At 41.5% G+C, this 16,715-nt stretch overlaps 1 protein-coding gene across 6 annotated transcripts in view; it reads right to left on the reverse strand.

Moving 5' to 3' along the window:
• Positions 1-5,014: 5,014 nt before the first annotated feature.
• The window catches only part of gigyf2 (GRB10 interacting GYF protein 2), a 230,498-nt gene continuing 218,797 nt past the window's right edge, over positions 5,015-16,715 (reverse strand). For all 6 annotated transcript variants that reach the window (XM_038816236.1, XM_038816241.1, XM_038816239.1 and 3 more), the window contains 2 exons: positions 11,635-11,782; positions 5,015-8,563 (listed from right to left, as the gene is read on the reverse strand). In XM_038816236.1, the coding sequence (XP_038672164.1) occupies positions 8,496-8,563; positions 11,635-11,782 (216 nt within the window). In that variant the 3' untranslated portion in view covers positions 5,015-8,495. The remainder of the gene's footprint in view (positions 8,564-11,634; positions 11,783-16,715) is intronic.

Below are 16,715 nucleotides of genomic sequence, written 5' to 3' on the forward strand. Positions count from 1 at the left end.
GACTGATGTAACAGTATAGTGGGGTGTTCTAAATGTTTTCTGTAGAGTTCTGACATACGAATGTCAAAACAGAGTGTGGTTGTATCCATGTTAAGATGTTTAAACTAAGTCAAAACTGACTAGCTCATACCTTTACTGAAATTTTATGTAATTAAGGAATAAAGAATTAAGAAAAGATCTGGAAGGTCGCCTCCAAGCCACCCTACATCCTGACTTGGAAATATATCACCGTTCTTTGACTGTCACTGGATTAGAATCCTGGAACTCCCTCCCTAGCAGCACTGTGGGTGTACTTACACCTCATGGACTGCAGTGGTTCAATAAGGCCATTTACCACTACCTTCTCAAGAGCAATTAGGGATGGGCAATAAATGTTAGCCTAGCAACTGATCTCACATCCCATGAAATTCCCATTTATTGTTACTCTCCAACTCCGACCTCCCAATCAATTATCAATGAACATCACACAGTTACCTCCAATTGTGTGTACAAACCTCTGCTAACAATCACATGAAAAATTAGACTGTTAAACATGCAGTTGGAAGAATTGGAAGAATGGTGTCAGGAGTCTCAAGTTTATCAAACATTTGAGACACACGGTGACTTTCTAGGAGCAATAAGTTTTACAAAAATGGTTTGTACAATAATAGGGCGTGTGTGAATTTAAAATAACTTATTTAGACTAATTGGCTCAAGTGGTGGAATGAAAGAGCATATTGAAAAGGAATTAGTAAACATAATGAAGAAACAAAGCAGCCTCAAATACTAAAGCTCAGGAGATGCAAACAATAATCATAATCTTTATTATTGCCGCAAGTAGGCTTACATTAACACTGCAATGAAGTTACTGTGAAAGTCCCCTAGTCACTACACTCCAGCGCCTGTTCGGGTACACAGAGGGAGAATTCAGAATGACCAATTCATCCAACAGCACGTCTTTCAGGACTTGTGGGAGGAAACTGGAGAGCCTGGAGGAAACCCACGCAGACACAGGGAGAACATGCAGACTTCGCATAGTGACCCAAGCAGGAATCAAACCTGGGACTCTGGTGCTGTGAAGCAACAGTGCTAACTACTCTGCTACCGTGCCACCCAAAATTCTGATTAATTCTCCGGTCGCAATCGCTGGAAGCAAGATTTGAACCTGATCGGGGAAACCCCATCGGATTTCAAATCCAACACCTTAACCAATTGACCATCATAGCCATACATAGCAAGATAGAAGAAGTTAAGGAAAAGGATTGAAAAAGTAAGTATGCGGGAGGGGGGGGGGGGGGGGGGGGGGGGAGGGAATTGAAGAAAAATATGAATAGGTTCCAATATCCAAATGCAGATTTGCAAAACAACAGCAACTTTATTTTTTGAATGGAGGGGTATGATGGAGCATTGACAAAAACATGGTCTCAATTGGGTCAAATTAAAGTTACATACTCACAGCTTTGAAGTTTTTAAAGATATGAAAAAATGGAAATAAGTGGAGGCTAATGTTTTAATAAAAACATTCATTCTCGAGATGAGAGCATTCCTGGCAAGGCCAATATTTGTTGTCCATTCTTCACTGCCCTTGAGACGGTGGTGGTAAGTCACCTTCTTAAAGCACTGAAGTCCTGGTGTAGGTACATCCACAATGCTGTTAGGAAGGGAGTTCCCACAAGTGAAGGAACAGTGATATATATCCAAGTCAGGGTGGTCTTTGCGGCTTGAGGCAACCTTGCAGGTGATGCTGTTACCTTGCACCTGCTGTCCTTGAATTCTAGCTGGTAGAGGTTGCAGGTTTGGGAGGTGCTGTCAAAGGGGCCTTAGTGGGTTGCTGCAATGCATTTTGTATATGGCATACACTGCAGTCATTGTGCTTTTGTGATGAAGAGTGAACGTTTCAGATGGTAAGTGGGGGCATTGATCATGGGCTGTTTTGTCCTGCACTGTGTTGCGTTTCTTGGGCATTGTTGGAATTGCACTAATGCAGGCAAATGGAGAGTATCCCATCACACTCCTTTGACGGCGGACAGGTTTTGGTGAGTTCGGGGGCAGGATGCTCACCGCAGAATTTATAGCCTCTGACCTGCTCTTGTAACCACAATATTTATATGGCTAGTTCAGTTTCTTGTCAATGGTAACCCCTAGAAGGTTGGAGTGATATTCAGCGGTTAATGTCGTTGCGTGTCAAGGGGAGATGGTCATTGCCTGGCACTTGTGTGGTGCAAATGTTACTTACCACTTCAGTCCAATTTATTTATTAATCCAATTAATTAGGAATCTGAACACAGCCATATAACTTGGGAGTCGTTGCTCTGAGTGTAAAAGTTGAGTTCATAATAGGGGATCTGGTAACATAGATAATGTGGAAGAAATTTGGAATGAAATTTAGTTGGAATTTAAAATGGCCCGGGGATCTCCTCCTGTTCTGTAAACGACTACAACTCTAAAAGAGGTTGTAGTGTTTCTATACTGGAACTTTACCTGCTCAAAGAGTTTAAATGAATGAACTCAAAATAGTTTATCCAATCAGTATGCTACATGCTCAATAGGGAACCGTGCCATGCTAAATTTGGTTGTGGGTAATGAAGGAGGATACATCAAAACTGCACAAACAATTGGGAAATAGTGACAATAACCCAAGTATTGGTACATTGAAAATAAATTAACCGAACAGGTAACTGCTCTGACAACCTCAGATATTGCCCTGAGGATCACCGTTAGCAAGCTCTGGGGCTGGAGTGTCCAGCTGTACAATTGCTACGTTTGAGGTATGCCTGCTTCAGGAATATAGCCAGGATGTTGCCAGAAGCCATTGTCTTTGCTGTAAACAATGCACTCAGCTATTTCTTGATATCATGTGGAACATGTGAAATTGTCAGAACACTGGCATCTGTGGTGCAGAGGATCATTGGAGGAAGCCAAGATGGATTAACTACTGGGCACTTTTGTCTGGATATATGAGAAAGCTCCAGTTTTGTACTGGATAATGTATGCAAAAGACAAGTGAATTTCCATGGCAGAAATTCATTTCTAATGCCATGGTTCAGGGCACAAAGCAGATCCTCAGCTCACTCCTTTCTACACTCCAAGGCATCCAAAATTTTGGGACTGCTTCAAGGGCACTCCTTCACTAACATTTGAAATTCACAAGTGAAGTAAAAGCATTATTTATTAAAAAAATAATTGCAACATGGTCAGAGCCAAGGGAAATTAACCTAATCTTTCAACACTGAAATTGCTTATGTATTGGGAACATGGAGAAAAAAATTGCATTTATATGGCACCGGTAATGTACAAAACAATTTTGAGTGCTTAAAAGTAGCAAATATCAGGAAATCAAAGGTACGTATAGAGCCCGAGTGCAGTTTCATGAAAAGACAGAAATACTTCACATAATCCTGCATTATATTTGAGCAGATTGAACTGTAACTGAATAATGGATATGGACTTCAATTCTTCCACTCCTTTCTGGTGGATTCTAACTTCATTACCTAATTCTGAATTGCATGTGCTTTTTCCAGTGTTTCCACAACACGTATTAATCGAATTGAGATGTCAAACAGCTGATAGCAGAGTTGATTGGAACAAAAATACAGTGAAGACTGAACTAACTGCTCCAGGATGGCATTGAGAATGTACCCAATGACTTATTTAAAAACTATTCAAATGTGATCATTCTTATTCAACACCCCACTGAAAACTGGTTAGGATGTGTCCTAGTGTAATTCAACGTGGGTCAAGACAAAGTATACAGTAGCACAGAAAGCAAGCACCTGTTGATCCGAGCCAAACCTTAACCAGTGCATTGTAACTGTTGGAAGCACTGGAAAATAATGTGGCAACAACTGAAAGTTTTGACTGCTCCCTCAATGTAAGAATTCCAAGGGAGTATTCCATGGAAGACTGAAGATTCCTCCTCTGAAGTCAAAGCTTTAAAATTAACAAACTAATTAAATGCTGTAAGCTGTTGCAGGGCTATGGGCCGTGTGCAGTAAAATGGGGTTATAAAGGGCACCTGGGGGGGGGGTCTTTGGGTGGGCATGGACAAGATGGGCCGAATGTCCCTCTGCTGTGCTATATCTATGGTTCAACATTCTACAGCTATAACTGGAGTGAATCATCCAGCTACTTATACCTCGCAGGCATTGTAACTTCCTTTCATTGCCTTGGGAGTCTAGATGCGCATGACCCGTGGGACATCCTCCAAGGGAATTCAATTTATTCACTCATGCGTGATAAGGATTAGTCCTGTACTTGGTGTAGATTGCTGCCATAAACTCATTCATGTATGAGGATATCCAGGCAAAACTTCACTCTTCAATTAGTCTGCAATCTGAATTCAAATCTTTGATTCCTGTGACCGAATGAGATGTGCTGAATGCAACTGGATAGCATTGAATGAACCACATTACCCGACGAGCTTTAAAACAGCTAATCAATATTTTTACCACAACATAAGCCTTTCCTGGGTTGTTTCTCAATTATTTCAGTGCCCGGTTCCATGTAGTGTTGGTCCAAGTGTGTATAGCACCCTGGTGAAGTGCACTTGCTGGTCTTCCACTCTGCACCTCGGTTGGAAAGTGGTGCTAAAACAGGGACCTCATGACAACGATTTAAGGTCTTCTTTCAATATTTTCAGAAACCAGAATTCAAGTAATAAATGTGACTGCTCCAGCTAGCACTTAGGTGGTGCCTCTGCTAAAGGTGTGACAAATCAGTTCAACTCCATAGTAATTCCTAGATACCAGAAGGGCCATTTAAGGAGACAAGTTTAGGTGACACATCTGCCTAGTCAGAAGGGAGCTAACCTATATCAAACTACTTACCAGCAGCTGTTCCAAAGAGCAGAAATTTAGGAATGGATTACTAATCTAGCAATCCTTGCACCTCTCCAAAATGATTTTTCACGAGTTCTTTATTGTGTAAGATAACCAAAGGAAGTAGGAGAAATTGTTTACAACACAGCACAAGATAGCAACACCACCAATGAACAAGAGACATCAAGTGATATGATGCCAAATTAAAGAGTAACATGTTGTACTTAGAATTGTTTTATTTTTCTTGCAACTTATTTACATTTTAAGGAAAATACCAATCTACGATTGTAAATTCACTATTTGTGAACAAAAAACCCAAGAACCAGGGAAATAAAGATCTCTTCAGACTCCTTTATATACAGTTTGGCTTGAGGAAATGAGTGATCTTCTCCAATATGGTACAAACTAAAGTTTTCACACTGGTGAGATTGTTTGAAAGGCTGATCTTTTATCACACCCGCTCCTCCAAATTGCACAGTAGCTGTACAAGAAACTCAATCCCAACCAGTATTCCTGGTTCAAGGTGATCACAACTATGTACAGCTCATAATTTACTGTACATATTTGAAAAACAAGTCTGCGTTCTTTGAGACAGTATGCTTTTGGCTTAACCTATAACACAAAAATAAAATCACTCTTAAAATGATCGTTTGTGAGGGACTATTTCAAACCAGTTTGCTGTATTATGGTAGTTAAACCCAGATTAAAAAGTAATGATTGAAACTTCTGTAAAGAATAAAAATGAACCAAAATAACTAAAATAGCCACTGATCTGGAACAAAATAAAAAAATCAGCAGGAAACCAATGCGTCTGGTAATGTTCACTGCTGTTGCAAGGTGAAATGTGGCATCAGGTTAGTTATATTTATTTGCTTATAAATAACTGCTTGTATTGGAATTGTATTTACACTTTGCCTTTCACACTGGAATGTAACGAAGCACTGAACACAGCAAATTGCTTTTGGAAATGCAATGACCTGTGTAGAACTGGCATTTGGTATTAAATGTTACTTTTCAGTGTGAAATTCTATGCAACGGAAAGAACAGGAGAGTTTGATACATTATATTTCAGAGATGAATCAGATTTACTTTTATCAGAAGGTGATGGCAAAATAACCTTCAATATCTTGCAGTAGTGGCACTAACAACCTTTCAACAATGTATTTGGTTAAAACCGTAATAGTTTGGGAATAATAGCATGTACACATTCAACTATAACTACACATTTCACTTGCTAAAAGATGAACAACAAATTGGAAATAAAACAGATCGGGGTTGCAGTCATCCTTTCCTAGTCATCGTGCATGTCTGTTACAAATAACACATGACAAGTTCACTTCATAAATAAATTAGAAGGTGGTTGCATTTTAGTAACTTTTTTTTAAAAGAAACAATGGTTCACAGTAACTAATTTCCAAAGTGGCTCTCCTTTTCTCCAGTAAGTATTCTCTTAGTCCTGGATACATTTTCTGTTTATACTTGATCACCTTCAGGATTAGCTTTCTGTGCAGTGAGAATTATGCATGTTTTAATATACCCCCACCAATAATCCAATAGAATGCTTCACTACGACATTATTGTATCCTCAGATTGAGGACTTATATCTGAAAATGAGCTTTGAATGAGGGGGATCAGGATACATCTAGTTCAACTGTTAATGCAAAAATTCCGTTGCATGATCTCAGTTGTATTGAACCAACAGTGCAAAAAAAATCATTTAAAAATAAATACTTGGATACTGCAGCTGCCATACTGTGGTGTGCAGATGGATGCCAGTAATGTAGATATCACAAGAGAATAGTTTCAAAACCTGCATACAAATTTTATTGTACAGAATATTTTTCAATGTTTTCAGATTTAAATTTTTAAATAAATCATGCATTTAAGATGAATTAGGATGCAACGCAAAGACAATTAGTGCGCACTCCAATCTGGCGAAACAACTGGGACCCTTCACTCCAGTGGAACATTCTAAACATCATCTCAGCACAAAAGTGAAGGGTTCCTGTTACAGTCACTTTATTAACAGGCTAAATAAATGACTGTAATCAACAAGGTGACATGAACAGATACAGAAAACAGATAAGGACCAACTGGGGCATTTGCGGAGATTTTAATTATGCTTCCTTCGCCCCATCAGCTGCAAACATTTGCATCTGCCTGGGACAAGTAAGTATTCATAAAGTGTACAGGTGCATAAAGATAGCAACGGACAACAAGAAGTGTCATGGGGTGGAGCTCTAACGTGTAGAGCCAGAGTGGTGGAAACTAAACTTGTGCCTGTAAGTCCATCTCTTCCCCCTAACCAGCACTGTTGCCAATTTTATCCATGCCCCTATGGGGCAGTCAGGGAAGGAGTGCTGTATGTCTTCTTTAAAAATAAAAAATCCAAATTAATTCATTCTAACAGAATTGGAAAACCATTCAAAACACTGGCTTTAGAAAAGTGACATGAAGAAAGCAGTGACAATAAGTAGGGTCCACTGCATTTTCTTTAATTCAGAATGTACTCTAGAGACATGTTCTGTGTATATAACTCTTCTCAGTCTAATATTTAGCATTATGTTTTTACAGAATCGTATTTTTTAAAAAAAGTGATTCAAAACATGTTTCTCAGAAACTAAAAGAGTCCTTCAGTCACCAAAGGGTCAATTACCCGAGTTCCCTTTCAAAGGGAATCTTCTGTACACCTAAATACAGTAAGCTGCAAATTCAATGTTGCACTATAAGTGGTGGCATACAGTAGCTGCAGCATTTTTTCCATAGCCATCTTTCTGTTGTAAAACATACTTTGATTAGGCCAAGATGCTGTAAAAGATTTGATTTTGAACAATTTTAAAATACAACCGGAGAAGTGGGTACAGCCCTTTTAAGAAAGAAAGCTCCTTTTTGGGCATTGGCCTGCACATGCATGTTTAACAGTTTTGTAAACTAAAATTTCATAAATGTCTATAGTTACACATTGCAGCCTTCATGCAGCAACTGTATAACAAATACCTTGATTTCTGGACTCCCAGAAATTTTTCAACCAACTTTTTCATTGTTTATAAATGCATATTTTGAGATGGCTAGAGTGTATTGAATATCGCAAATATATTAATTTCAAAAGACTGTACAAGGCCAAAAACATAGTCTACAATCTCTTTAAAATGGGCTAGACAGAATAGGTGGCATTCCTTACAGAAACAGAAGGGATATCCTTACAATATCCAAACCACCTTTAATACACCTCAGTACTAAAGCAAGCACTTCAACACGTGTATTATAGAATTAGCTTATAAGTACATTACTGACACAATTGTTCTGTAATGTTCAAAGAATGGATGTTAATGTGACCAACATTGAATAGACCAGTTAATCATGTATTCTGAATAAAATCCAATAATAAAGTGATAAGGAAACAAGTGTTTATAGAACACAGGTACTATGTTTAACTGCACCATTAATATTATACTGTGGAAAACGTGATTCTATGCTTGAAAACATGCAGTTTGGTGCAAAGGCCTTTGAAGTGACTGCTTTGTACTTGAAACATGATTGCAATGAAGGGGCCATGAAAAACAAGTGTGTTAAAGTACCAAAGACAGACATGAACTCAAGGTGATAGATTTTTTTTTTAATTAATTGATATTGGTTGGTGCATTCAGAATTCATGATTAACAACTTATTTTTTTAAATAAATCAAGAGTTTGCTTGTGTTCAGTAGTCGTCAAGTGTCTCAATTTCTCCCATGTTCAGGCGCTCTGATGAAGCATTTACAGAAAAACCTGGGAGGTGGGAAAATATGGTAACAGATTATTTATCTTGTAATTGTTAGCATCAAACTAGTAAATGTATTTCTGGTACTTAAACAATTTTTAAAAACTTGTCTTTCCACTGTGCAGAGCAGACTGATGTTTGAATTAAACCCAAGCTACTCAATAATCATTCGTAGGGCAATTTTAATAAAAAGGTGCTGAACATTATTCCAGGATAATTGGAGCCTATTCTATGTATCATCTGCAGGTACAGTAAAATCACAAGGTCATTTAAATTCTTCATCTCTAGTAAGAAAACAATATCAGGATTTTAAAAATACATCTGAAGTAACCCCAAGGCTGGTGACACCTTAATACAGCCTGTGCGCAGTGGTGTTCTGACGGTGTGGCTGGGTCCCCGAGAGGCTGCTTGAATGCACATGGTGTTCCAGGTCACAGGAACCCTGGAATGAGAGGCTGAAATCCTGGGTGAATCATACATAGAAAATACAGCACAGAACAGGCCCTTTGACCCACGATGTTGTGCCGAACTTTTGTCCTAGATTAAGAGCAAATTAATCTACACTCCAGCATTCTACCATAATCCATGTACCTATCAAGTAGCCGCTTGAAGTTCCCTAATGTTTCCAACTCAACAACTTCCACAGGCAGTGCATTCCATGCCCCCACTACTCTCTGGGTAAAGAACCTACCTCTGACATCCCACCATTCACCTTAAATTCATGTCCCCTTGTAATGGTTTGTTCCACCCGGGGAAAAAGGCTCTGATTGTCTACTCTATCTATTCCCCTGATCATCTTATAAACCTCTATCAAGTTTCCCCTCATCCTTCTCCGTTCTAATGAGAAAAGGCTAGCACCCTCAACCTTTCCTTGTAAGACCTACTCTCCATTCCAGGCAACATCCTGGTAAATCTCCTTTGCACCTTTACCAAAGCTTCCACATCCTTCCTAAAATGAGGCGACCAGAACTGCACACAGTACTCCAAAGCAACAGCGCTAACCACTGTTCTACCGTGCTGCCCACTTACTGAAGGCATCCGAAAGAAAGCATTGCTTGGGAGAAGATTTTAAACATGTTCTTCAAGTGGAGTTAGGAAACCCTCTTGTGAAAGCCAAAGGTTCAGTGAGACCAATTAGCTCACAGTGTAACAAGCATCGGGGGTGCAGGGGGTGGTGGTTGTGGCAGGATGAGGAGAGAAGAGTTGATGAGAAATCCAAAGAAGTAGTACTGGTTAGCATCTGTCATTTGGTTTCAGAGTGTGGGGTGACTAACCACATTTCACCTATTGGTTTGAATGGATTGTGTACTTCAGAACTTTAAGAATATAAGACAAATTGTAACTTGTGTAATCCACATAAATCTGCATTTACCTGTAAAGGTATGGTTGGGGTGAAGGAGTGGTGTATTATACTTAATATTTTCTTCTTTAATAAATGTTTTATTCTTTTGTTAAAAGTTAATTAGCAGTCTTGTGACTCTGTTCATCCACTTCTCCAAACAAAAAAAATAAAAGTTACGATCTATTGAGCTGGGGATCCACTGCGGGACCGGACTGTCCAGTAGTAACATCAGTTGAGATTGTAACAATATTCATTGACATGTCACTTTTCTTTGGACTAGTCAGGTATCTGGCAGATAGGAGGTCCCAGGCCAGCTATCAAAACACTTGAGAGAGTTTGTCTGTCTAGTGTGGACATCACACTCTCACCCGATAAGATTACTGTACATAATGCCTACCAAAGTTCACTGACAAAAGTATTGCTGAAGCTTAATCAGCTTAAACTGTCGAGTACAAGTGGAGATCTGGTGAGCTTCAATTGCTTGGTCAGAAATGACTACCCTCCCTGTCAGGACACTGGCTTGCAGGATCATCTGAAAGAGCAGAAATAACCCTTGCCCCTCGTATTAATTTTATTTTTTTCAGGTACCATTAGTAAGTCAAGCAAGTGGTCCGATTTATCATCAACAGTTCTGTGGAATATGGGCGATTCAGTATGTGCTGTATGTTAGTATAGTGTCTGCAATTATGAAGAGCTGTGTAAAGGCTGAAGTTGATATCCACGAACAGATTTGTGCTTGTTGTAAGGTTGATGTTACTTAGTTCACTTTGTCAAGCTTTGGGCAAATTTTTTTAAATTATAAAAACACCGGGTTCGGGGCGGGATTCTCCGAGCCCTGTGCTGGAGAATCTGCCAACGTGTCGCCCTGACGCCGGCACACGATTCTCCAAGGAATGGAGAATCAGCACCATTTGCACTGATTTGCTGTTTGGCGCAGCGCCGGTCGCAGGCCGCTGTCCGCGACCGTGCCGCCGATTCTCCAGCCCTGATGGGCTGAGCGGCCACGCGGAAATGGCAGAGTCCTGGCAGCGCCGTCCATATCTGGTCGCAGCCACTGGAAACTCTGCGCGCAGGGTTCGGGGCGCCGGTGGGGTCTGGACCGCGATTTGGGGCCCACCAATCGGCGGGGCAGCCTCTCCAGCCCGGCCCTATTTTGTTATGCAGCCGGCCCCCGAACCCCCACGCGACGTTGCGTCAGGGCCGGTGCGTTGAGGAAGTCCCCCATGCATGCGCGGGTTGGCGCAGCGCCCAGTTGGTGCCGGGAAGGGAGGCTGGAGTGGCTTGAACCGCTCCAGCGCCGTGCTCGCCCCCTGTGGGGGCCAGAATCGGTAGCGCCCGCGCCCGTTTCACGCCGTCGGAGAATCCCACCCATCAACTTCAGATGTCACCACTTAAAATGCCCATACATTCAGGATAAAGTTAGTTCATAAATTCAAGACATATTTTTGGCAGATCAGAATGAAATAAGTTGCTTTACTGCGATTGTGTCCTGTTCCATACTCTGTACCTCTCACTTCATAATTGAAAATGTTGCAAATAAGCAAACTTCAGTAACAAAGCTGCAGGTGACTCAAAATAAATAATACCTAGACACTATTCGTCTTACGAGTCAAGATTCAGTGCAGTACTCTGCTCAGATCTAGATATCATGAAGCATTTGCAAACTAAATGGGCAGCATACCAGAATATTATATGTGAAGTAGGTTTCTAATATGCCTATGAAAACTGCATACTAACCTAAAATGCTGGGATCAGCACGTATCATCTTCTGTTTTTTCTTCCTCTTCCCAGACTGGACAGATTCAAAGGTAGACTGTTGATTCCTGCTGTGATTTGATGGGTAGATGGACTGCAGACCCGTTTGATTTACCGTCCATGCTGAATCCTAAAGCATACAAGCACGCCAACCTCACATTAGATATGAAGACTGATTTTAGGCAGTAACTTCAGTTATTGATAGTTATCATCAATAACCCATTTGATTTCTTCCCCTTTTGAGGAGTGTAATTTGATTTTTTTGTACTTTTGTTTCCTATTTCAAAAAGTTCACTGCTTTTTTCGGTAAACCAACTTTCCCCTTCCATTCTTCAGCTTTCCTTTCTGAAGAAATCAGCTAGTGGAAAATTACAGGATTAACAGTTCTGAAAATAATGTTTTTTTTAAAATCAACTACTGCCAAAATAAATCACATTCTGCTGACTGCAGTGCAAAGGGGGAACAAGATACATTTGACAAAACTTTAACTCATGAAATTATGCTTGTTATTAGTGATGTGGTTAATTTTACAATTAAGCTATATTTTCTAGAGAAAATAATCCACAGAGAAGTTGTCATGAAAACTTAGTTTTAACTACCAACCTCAGCTAAAAGAAACACAGAACAACTTGCATTTATATAGCAACTTTCATGACATTGACTGTAAAACATTGTGGGATGTCCTAAGCAAGTACTTTTGAAGAAGTTACTTGCTAGGATATAGGAAACACAGCAGCCAATTTGTACACCAAGTGATAATTTTGGGGAAACTGGGAGCCAAACAAATGTTAGCAAGGACAGGGGTGGTGCTGAAAGGGTCGACAGATGATACAGGTATGAATAAACTGAAGTTTAGGGAGGATGCAGGATTGTAGGCAGGTCAAGGTAGCAGTGTACGTACAGGGCTTGAAAGAAGCAAGGGGAATGGTTAACTAGCAAATAGGCTGAGGTAGAGATAGAAGCACATGACATTACTGAAGTGGAAAGATTGATGGATCTGACAACGGTCCGTAAGCACTGGGCGACGAGGAACTGGACTGGGTGAGAGTTAAGACATGGGCATTAGTCTTGGATGATCTCAGGCTTACGGAGGGCATGATATGGAAGACCTGCCAGGAGCATGTTGGAATAGTTCAGTTTAGAGATAACAAAGGCACAAACAGGGGTCTTGGCAACAGATTTGCCGGGATGGGGTTGAAGTTGGGTGATGTTACAGAGGTGGAACTAGGCAGTCTTAAGTGATGGTGTGAATATGAGGTTAGATGCTAATCTTGGGGTTGAATGCATCACCAAGGTTGCAAATAGACTGGCTTAAAATCAAGACTGTTGCCAGGATGATGGGTAGAGACAGTGGTTAAGGAACAAAGTTTGGAGCAGGGACCAAAAGCAATTGCTTCAGTCTTCCCAATATTTAATTTGAGGAAACGTCTGATCGTCCAATGTAGGAATACAGATGGATGCTGATCCTTGGCCTGTAGCAAGTGACAACAAGTAACGAGAAAGAGCAGGAAAGCCAAGGTTAACTCCTTAGATAATTCTAGAGGTAAGAATGTGGGGACAGGAAGAAGATACTCTGATTACAATCGGTTGGCAAAGAGTTCCACAAGGTTGGACAGAGGAGGAGAGGTATTGGAGGAAAATTATGTGATCAAACTTTCGTGCCCACTTTTCACAATATACATTCATGATCTGGAACAAGGAACTGAGGGCACTGTTGCTAATTTTGCAGGTGATACAAAGACATGCAGAGGGACAGGTAGTATTAAGGAAGCAGGAGGGCTGCAGAAGGACTTGGACAGGTTAGGAAAGTGGGCAAATAAGTGACTGATGGACTACAAAGTGGAAAAGTGTGAGGTTATGCACTATGGAAGGAAGAATGAAGGCAAAGACTATTTTCTAAATGGGAAAAGGCTCAGGAAATCAGAAGCACAAAGGGACTTTGAGGTTCTAGTTCAAGATTCTCTTATGGTCAACATGCAGGTTCAGTCGACAGTTAGGAAGGCAAACGTAATGTTAGCATTCATGGCAAGAGGGGTGGAAAACAAGAGCAGCAATGTACTTTTGAGGCTGTAAAAGGTTCTGGTCAGGTCCCTTTTGTTTTATTGTGAGCAGTTTTGGGACTCGTATCTAAGGAAGGATGTGCTCGCCTTGGAAAGGGCCCAGAGGAGATTCACAAGAATGATCCCTGGAATTAAGAGTTTGTCGTGTGAGGGACAGTTGAGGACACTGGGTCTGTACTTGTTGTTGTTTCGAAGGATGAGGGGGGGGAATCTTATTGAAACTTGCAGGATACTGTGAGACCTGGATAGAGTGGACGTGAAGAGGATGTTTCCACTTGTAGAAAAAACTAGAACCAGGACACAATCTGACTAAACGGACGATCCCTTAAAGCAGAGATGACGAGGAATTTCTTCAGCCACAGGGTGGTGAATCTGTGGAACTCTTTGCCGCAGAAGGCTGTGGAGGCCAAATCACTCTAAGACATAGATAGATAGGTTCTTGATTAATAGGGGGTCAGGGGTTATGGGGAGAAAGCAGGAGAATGGGGATGAGAAACATATCAGCCATGATCGCATGGCGGAGCAGACTCGGTGAGCTGAATGGCCTAATTCTTCTCCTGTCTTACCATCTTATGTAAATGACTGAAAGTATTTGAGGAATTAATGAAAAATATGAGATATGCTGTTAAAGGTTTTGTATCTTGCATTCATCAGGACAGATTCAAGAATATCACATTTCAAAGAGAACAATTTATACTGCATGAGAAAAGGGATGCTGACTGGGCGAGATGTTGCCATGGTGATTGTAGCATGGTGATTACTGCACACCAAGCTTTTGTGTATTCAAAAAAGGTACAATGTCAGATCACAGCCCTTTTGTGTGCAGAGGGCAGGTCCTTACACACCAATATACATAAGTTTTTTAAAAAAAAATTTTATTCTCCTATTTCACATTTTCTCCCATATTTACACTCAACAATAAACAATAATCAGTAATGAATGCCATGTCCATCCCTGTATCATAACAACGATCCCATCCACCCACCAAACCCCAAACGTTAGCCCGCATATTAATATTTAAAAAATAAATAAATTTAGAGTACCCAATTATTTTTTCCAATTAAGTGGCCAATCCACCTACTCTGCACATTTTTTGAGTTGTGGGGGCGAAACCCACGCAGACACGGGGAGAATGTGCAAACTCCACACGGACAGTGACCCAGAGCCGAGATCGAACCTGGGGCCTCAGCGCCTTGAGGCGGTTGTGCTAACCACTAGGCCACCGTGCTGCCCTCCGCATGTTAATATAAACACCTGACAAAAAGGAATCAGGAATCACCTACAGTCACCACAAACACATACAGTCCCCATCCCCCCAACCTCTCAGCCCCCAAATCCCAAATGTTCGATGTAATCCAATTCTCGAAAGTGCATAATGAATAACGCCCATGAATTGTAGAACCCCACCATCCTTTCCCTCAGTTCAAATTTGACCTTTTCAAGCGCCAAGAATTCCAGCAGGTCCCCCGCCACGCCAGGGAACAGGGTGGAGAGGTTGATCTCCACCCTAACAGGATCCGCCATTGGGCGATCAACGAGGCAAAGGCTACAAGATCTGCCTCCGTGCCCGTTTCCAACCCCGGCTGGTCCGACACCCCAAACATGGCTTCCCGAGGGCCCGGGTCCAGTTTCATGTGCACCACTTTAGAGATTAGTCTAAAAACCTCCTTCCAGTAATCCTCCACCTTTGGATTGGACTAAAATATATGAACGTGGTTTATCACCCCCGCCCCCCCCGCCGCAACGTTCACAGATATCTTCTACCCCTTCAAAGAGCCGGCTCATCCTCGCCCTAAGGTGTACTCTATACAGCACCTTCAGCTGTATCAGCCCCAACCTCGCGCACGAGGTGAAGGCATTCACCCACCGCAGCACATCGTATCAGAACATAGAACATAGAACGATACAGCGCAGTACAGGCCCTTCGGCCCTCGATGTTGCACCGACATGGAAAAAATCTAAAGGCCATCTAATCTACACTATGCCCTTATCATCCATATGCTTATCCAATAAATTTTTAAATGCCCTCAATGTTGGCGTGTTCACTACTGTTGCAGGTAGGGCATTCCACGGCCTCACCACTCTTTGCGTAAAAAACCCACCTCTGACCTCTGTCCTATATCTATTACCCCTCAATTTAAGGCTATGTCCCCTCGTGCTAGCCACCTCCATCCGCGGGAGAAGGCTCTCGCTGTCCACCCTATCTAACCCTCTGATCATTTTGTATGCCTCTATTAAGTCACCTCTTAACCTTCTTCTCTCTAACGAAAACAACCTCAAGTCCATCAGCCTTTCCTCATAAGATTTTCCCTCCATACCAGGCAACATCCTGGTAAATCTCCTCTGCACCCGTTCCAAAGCTTCCACGTCCTTCCTATAATGAGGCGACCAGAACTGTACGCAATACTCCAAATGCGGCCGTACTAGAGTTTTGTACAACTGCAACATGACCTCATGGCTCCGGAACTCAATCCCTCTACCAATAAAGGCCAACACACCATAGGCCTTCTTCACAACCCTATCAACCTGGGTGGCAACTTTCAGGGATCTATGTACATGGACACCGAGATCCCTCTGCTCATCCACACTACCAAGAATTTTACCATTAGCCAAATATTCCGCATTTCTGTTATTCTTTCCAAAGTGAATCACCTCACACTTCTCCACATTAAACTCCATTTGCCACCTCTCAGCCCAGCTCTGCAGCTTATCTATGTCCCTCTGTAACCTGCAACATCCTTCCACACTGTCTACAACTCCACCGACTTTAGTGTCGTCTGCAAATTTACTCACCCATCCTTCTGCGCCCTCCTCTAGGTCATTTATAAAAATGACAAACAGCAACGGCCCCAGAACAGATCCTTGTGGTACGCCACTCGTAACTGAACTCCATTCTGAACATTTCCCATCAACTACCACTCTCTGTCTTCTTTCAACTAGCCAATTTCTGATCCACATCTCTAAATCACCCTCAATCCCCAGCCTCCGTATTTTCTGCAATAG

Source organism: Scyliorhinus canicula, chromosome 13 (genome assembly GCF_902713615.1).
Source record: "Scyliorhinus canicula chromosome 13, sScyCan1.1, whole genome shotgun sequence".
Lineage (NCBI taxonomy): Eukaryota > Metazoa > Chordata > Chondrichthyes > Carcharhiniformes > Scyliorhinidae > Scyliorhinus > Scyliorhinus canicula.